Here is a 6,310-nt window from a genome sequence, read left to right as displayed (position 1 = left end):
ACCTACCTGCGGACCGCCGGAGTGTCCTATTTAGACAGTCATAGCCCAGCCTCTGGGGGCAGCTGGTAGCATGCTGAACGGGAGTGCTGAAAGCCACACGGCTGACCAGGTTCAGCTCCTTGGCCTGGTTGACCTGAGATACCCCAGGCGCATGTGCAGGTGCCCAGGATCCTGTGCCGGAGGATTGTGTTGAGGGTGCATCTTCTACTTTCTCTCTCACGTGTACTTTTCTATCTCCCCAGTCGCATATGCCATCTTTATAGTTCAGATGTCCCCCCCAAAATTCACTTGTTAGGCCTTGGTCATATTGTAAAGGTGTTAAGTGAAAACTTAATCTTTTCATGGTATCCCAGGGTGAGGCCTTTGGGTGTGATAAGGTCCTTAGGGTGAGACCTTCATGGGTGTAAACCACACTCCACTCTGCTCAGAGTTTTGCCTTCCACTATTTCACGAGCCCTTTGGACTCTCTAGACACCAGAATTATGAGTCGGTGAACATCTGTGGGTAATCGACCCATTCTGTAAACAGCAATAATGGACTAAAACAGAAGCCTTTAAGGTATTCTTAACAACCCTAACACCTCCCTCCTGGTCTCCCGCTGGATCTGATTGATTCTGCCTCTTAAATAATTCTTTTTTTTTTTTTTTTTTAGAGAGGTTTTTGCTATAGGGCACGTGCGCTCGCCAGACAGAGAGACATAGAGACAGAAAGCAAGAAATCACCCCCCAGGGGGGATGGTCACGCCGCAATCCCTTCTCCTCCATTCTCCTCTTGGGATCTTGGGCACGCACGCACACGTGCCCGGCATGAGTTTTAAGCCACCGGGTCCAGGACACGAATCGCGGTTGACTACGTGGGAGTCCAGCGACACAGCCATTATGCTAACTGCTGGTTCCCTTAAATAATTCTTGAATCTGACTTTCCATTTCCATTCAGGGCCTCCCAGCTTCCACCCGTACCCTTGTCATTCTCCACAGTGGTATTATTTGCAGGTCAGACCCAACTTAAAACCTAGCTGTGGTGGGGCCGGCAGGTGGCATGGTGGTTAGGGGCGCTGGACTCCCACATGGCTGACCGTGGTTCAAATCCTGGACCTGGCGGCTTGCTTTCTCATTCTCCCCGTCTCACTCTGTCCCTCTCTGCTCAAATTATGAATAAATAATGTTAAATAAAATAATTCTTTTAAAAAAAACAAAACCTACCTGTGGTGCTTGATGTGCTTAAAAACTCCACAGTCGTTGGGGGCAAGGCTCTGTGCAGTCCAGCTTGGTCTGCTCTGCAGCCTCATAGCATGCGAAGCCCATGTGCTCTACTCTTCAACTGCGTGGCCTTTCCTGGTCCTTAACACACCTCCATCTTTCCTCCCTCTGCTTAGGGTGCTCTCCTGTCTCAGAGAAGCCTGCCCATCTCCTTTAGTCAATATCGCAACATAGCATCCTTTACTTTTCATTCCTAGCAATGAATATACTTGGAGATTTGTTTCTTTGGTAGAGGATTTGCATTTAGGGTGCATGCACTTGCCATAGAGAAAGAGGCAGAGACAGTGAGAGGGAAAGTGAGAAATCTCCCCCACCCGCAGGGGGAACAGCCACACTGCAATCCCTTCTCCGTTCTCCTTCCAGGATATTGGGCACACATGCACACATGCCCTGCATGAATTTCAGGTCACCGGGTCTGGGACTCCTACCATGGCTGGCCATGTGGGAATCCAGTGACATAACTGCTACGCCATCTGCTGACTCCATAATTTGAGATTTTTTTTTTTAAACCGATGTATAATTTACACACAGTAAAGCACACAGGCTGTTTCCGGCAGATGCGAAACCATGTGACCATCGTCCTAATTATGGTAGCGGCCATTTTTATCACCCCAGTGATATCCGTGTGCCCAGTCCTGTTAGTGATCACGTATTTGTGAGCAGTCGTGTGCTGCATAATGGCATTTCAGTGAGGATGTGGGGCGGCGGTCCCACAGGAGAGGTGGGCCCTCCACACCGCGGATGTGTAGTAGGCTGTACGTCTCGGTCTGTGTACGTGGGCTCCGTGATGTTTGCACACCAACGAAATCACCTAGTGTTAGGTTTTTCAGGGTGAATGGCAGAAGTCAAGTGATAAATCCTGCATTTACTTGTTAACTGCCTGTTAGCCATCAGATTAGGCTTTGTGAGGCCAAAGAGTTCATCTTGTCATCTAACCTCAGGGACAGGGTCTGGCTCACAGTAAGAATTCAGTCAGTATTTGTGGAATGAATGAGAAAAATCAGTTGACTAGGGCTGCAGGTAGTCTGATGGTGAAGGTGCTATTCTGACATGGCCAGCTGTGGTTCGAGTCCCAACCTGGGGCTTGAAAATCACACCAGGCACGTGCGTGTATGTGCATGCCCAAAATTCCAGGAGGAGACTGGAGGAGAAGGGATCGTAGCATGGGTTTCTTATTTTCCCACTCGCTGTCTCTCTCCGATGGGTGCATGCACTCTATGCCAAAAAACAAACAAACTAATTGACTAAATGGAGTTGGAAGATGAGCAGAGGAGGGCCGGGGAGATGGCGCGTCCGTCTTTCTGAATGCCTGTGAGATAGGAATTACTCCCTTTTCAGATGTGGAGAGACAGTAACCGAGATTCCACATAGTACGAACGTCCAGGCCAGGAAGCCAGGTCGTCTCTGACTCCCAGAGCCGTACTGGATGAGCAGTTCTCCACCATGAGAATAAAATTGCTCCAGCTGGGTTTGTTAAAGCTGCTGCTTCGCTCTCAGGACCTTCTGATTCTCATCTACTTCCTTCTCTGAGTGACAGTTCCTGTTCTACAGAGGAAAGTTTCACTGTCCACAAGGAACATTGTGAACTCTTGCCTTTTATATTCTCATTCATCAGAGAGAGACAGACAGAGAGAGAAGGTGAGAAAGTAAGCTGCCAGGTCTGGGACTCGAACCACAATCAGCCCTGTGGGAGTCCAGCACCTTAACTACCACGCCACCAGCTGGCGCCATCTCTATCCTTTCTTTTATCTTTTCCTCCATAGTTGTTTTCTTCCCACCAGCTTAACCACATTTGTGTTTTCTCCTGTGAGCAGCTTCCTTACCGTACCACTGAAAAGCACTCCAGCCAAGGCCGCCAGTGGCCAGCTTGTCAAATTTGTTAGACTTCATCTTTCTGTTCGCTGGTCCCACGGCTTGGCCTTGTCGCTCCTGTGACAGCATGCTCCCGTGGTTTCCTGCTTCCTCTGGCCATTCCAGTCTCTGTTTTGAGCTCTTCTAAAACATTGACTACTCCTATTTCTACATTTTCTCTCTTCTCATTTAACTAGCTTCCTTGGCAAAATCATGGCTCTGCGGATGACTCCCACATGACTGGGCCTCCCAGCCAGGTATGGCATTCTCTCGGTACAGTGTCCCCAGATGCTTCCATTTAACATGTTCCAAACGAAACAGTTTTCTCCTAAATGTGTTTCTTTCCCTGTGTGCGCCTCTTGGGAAAGCATGTCTGGCCATCATGTCAGCGAAGCAGACTCACACAGTCCCTGCCTCTCGGCCCTCTTCTCAGTCCAGTCAGTTTGATCTTACCCATGTCCCTCCTTGTTGGGTCTGGAGCTCGTCCACATCTATTTATCCCACCATTAATCTCATTCTTCAGTCTCGGTGACGGTAGACTTCAGACTTCCTTCCAATGTGCCGTGAAGAGTCTGGACACGTGGACACTGGTGGGCTTTTCAGTGAGGCGTAGTTATCCTTTTTCAACCTGAAAATTACCTTGGAGAGTAAGCTGAGCCAGTTAGGTAGACCTTTGAGGAGCATTGAGATTTTCCAGTCGTGGCTCTGCATTTCCTTGATGCTTATCAATCAGTGTTTTCTTCCTGTTCTTGTTGCACAGTGGTTAAACTCTGTGTTTTGGGAGCCAGGTCCACGTGGCTGACCACGGCAGGTTTGAGTCCCACTTTGGTGGCTCAAGAGAGATGCTGGGTATGTTTGCACATGTGTGGGCACAATCCTGCCGGGGTGGGGAAATGGAGAAGTGGCGGTATGCTTGTCTTCCTCTCTCTGGCAAGCACACGTGCCTTGTGGCAAAACTGTATTAATTGTAGAAGATTTGAAATTTGGAAGAATATAAGTTTAAAAAGCAGTTATTGGGGCCAGCAGGTGACGTGGTAGTTAAAGGCACTGGACTCCCACATGGCCAACCATGATTCGAGTCCTGGACCTGGTGGCATGTTTAATCACTTTACCTCACTCTGTCCCTCTCAGATCAAATTTAAATAAATAAGTAAAGTTGAATAAAATAATTCTTTAAAAAAAGAAGCAGTTATTGGTAATCTTCTTTTTTTTGGGGGGGGGTTCGCTATAGGGTACACGCGCTCGCCAGACAGACAGAGAGAAACATAAAGACAGAAAGCGAGAAATCACCCCCCAGGGGGGATGGTCACGCCGCAATCCCTTCTCCTCCATTCTCCTCTCGGGATCTTGGGCACGCATGCACACGTGCCTGGCGTGAGTTTTAAGCTACCAGGTCCGGGATGTGAACCGCGGTCGACTACGTGGGAGTCCAGTGACATAGCCATTACGCTAACTGCTGGTTCCCAAGTTATTGGTAATCTTCTTGCCTAATGGCCATTATCTATATAGTTCCTTCCCACCACGTTATATGCCAAATACATGAATCATGGCTTTACAGTCCCCTGTAATTCATGGAGTGACCTGGAAAGCTTTGTGTTGTCTCCTTTGTCCCTAAAGCTTGTATCTTGTGCATTTTCCTAGGTCATAAAGTTTAAAAAAAAAAAAAAACATGAATGTTAAGTGGTTGTGGTAGTGGTCTCAGTCTAATTTTATTAAGTATTCTTCTCTACTTAACCTTTGAAAGTGAATATAGTTTTCTGATGTCAGGCCTAGTTCTGTGATGACCATCCTAGTCCAGTAAGGTTTTTGTTGTTGTTCAGCTAAGAGGAGAAAAATTTGAGACAAAGAAGTTGCACCTGACCTAGAATAACACAGAGCAGATTTAAATCACAAAAAGAGCTGACGTTTGGCTGCCAAGTACAAAAGGCTTTGTATGATTAGGCCATGAGTTCGTGACAATTAATGTCCCCATTATGCTCATGCATTAGAAATGGGGGGAATCCTCTTTCGTATTTTCTCCTAGGTGGTTCGAGGACACTACAAAGGTCAACAAATCGGCAAGGTAGTCCAGGTATACAGGAAGAAATACGTCATCTACATCGAGCGGGTGCAACGTGAGAAGGCTAACGGCACAACCGTCCACGTGGGCATCCACCCGAGCAAGGTATGGTTCGGACTGGGCGTGGCGCAGCCCTGCAGTGCCGGACACTGTCAGAGTTCTCGCCGTGTTGGTGCTGCCTGCACATGCACAGGTGGCTGTGGTAAGGACCCCAGGGGTAGGCCAGGCTGGCTGCCTGACACAGTGCCCCAATGTCTCTTCCTAGTCTCCCAGACTCTTCCCTATTTTGCCGTCCTTGGTGACGGCTGTCCTTACGCTGGGGGAGGGCTCAGGTGTTCCAGACCTCACTTCCCCACTGGATAGTGTTCAGAGAGGAGAACAGCGCTCCCTGGCCTAGTGGGATATGCTGTTTCTCCTTCGCATTCTCTCTGTGCATTGCATTATAGAGTCTTTCTCTCCTTCCAGAGTTTTGGATCCCTAAGCAGAATGATTGGGGGCTACTTACGTTTTCGTTGTACTGTCCAGCAGCTAGCAATGCTGTACTTTAAACAGTGCATCTCACCAGCCAAGGGTGACGAACAGACCTCCCAACTCGGTGGTACCCCACATCACTGCCCTGCCTAAGTGGTCTTGTGCGGGTGGGCGTCGGGATAGCAGAAGTGACAAGGCACGCTCTGCTGGGCAGGATGATGGGGGCGACAGGCTGTTTGCACTTAGAAAAATAATTACTGTTTTTTTCTCACACCTAACAGGTAGTTATCACCAGGCTAAAACTGGACAAAGACAGGAAAAAAATTCTTGAACGCAAAGCCAAGTCTCGGCAAGTTGGAAAAGAGAAAGGCAAATACAAGGAAGAACTAATTGAGAAAATGCAGGAGTGAGCAGAGCCTGTGGTTTGACTGGAGACTTCACCTGCTGTGTGTTTCTTCGGAAATGTTTAAGATGTTTCTGAAGCAATTTATACCCTACCCCTCGTTTTGTTACTGGCTATAAATTACTTTCACAGTTTTGAGTAATAGTCTTATTAATAAAAACCAGAAGTATTTCCTAAATCCAAAATATATTTGCATTGTTTGTTTTTTTTTTTGTTTTTTTTTTTTTTTTTTTTTAGAGATTTTTTCTTTCAGGGGGCCGCGCCCGC

The 6,310-nt window shown here is 47.7% G+C and overlaps 1 protein-coding gene across 1 annotated transcript in view; it reads left to right on the top strand.

Moving 5' to 3' along the window:
• The window catches only part of RPL26L1 (ribosomal protein L26 like 1), an 8,786-nt gene extending 2,558 nt beyond the window's left edge, over positions 1 to 6,228 (top strand). The window contains exons 3-4 of the mRNA XM_006158905.3: positions 5,134 to 5,274; positions 5,922 to 6,228. Coding sequence (XP_006158967.1) covers positions 5,134 to 5,274; positions 5,922 to 6,050 — 270 coding nt within the window. The 3' untranslated portion in view covers positions 6,051 to 6,228. The remainder of the gene's footprint in view (positions 1 to 5,133; positions 5,275 to 5,921) is intronic.
• The last annotated feature ends 82 nt before the right edge of the window (positions 6,229 to 6,310 follow it).

The sequence above is a fragment of the Tupaia chinensis genome, unplaced genomic scaffold (genome assembly GCF_000334495.1).
Source record: "Tupaia chinensis unplaced genomic scaffold, TupChi_1.0 Scaffold000612_1, whole genome shotgun sequence".
NCBI classification, from domain to species: Eukaryota; Metazoa; Chordata; class Mammalia; order Scandentia; family Tupaiidae; genus Tupaia; species Tupaia belangeri.
Note: the sequence above shows the minus strand (reverse complement) of the source record. Positions and strands in the feature narration are given on the sequence as shown.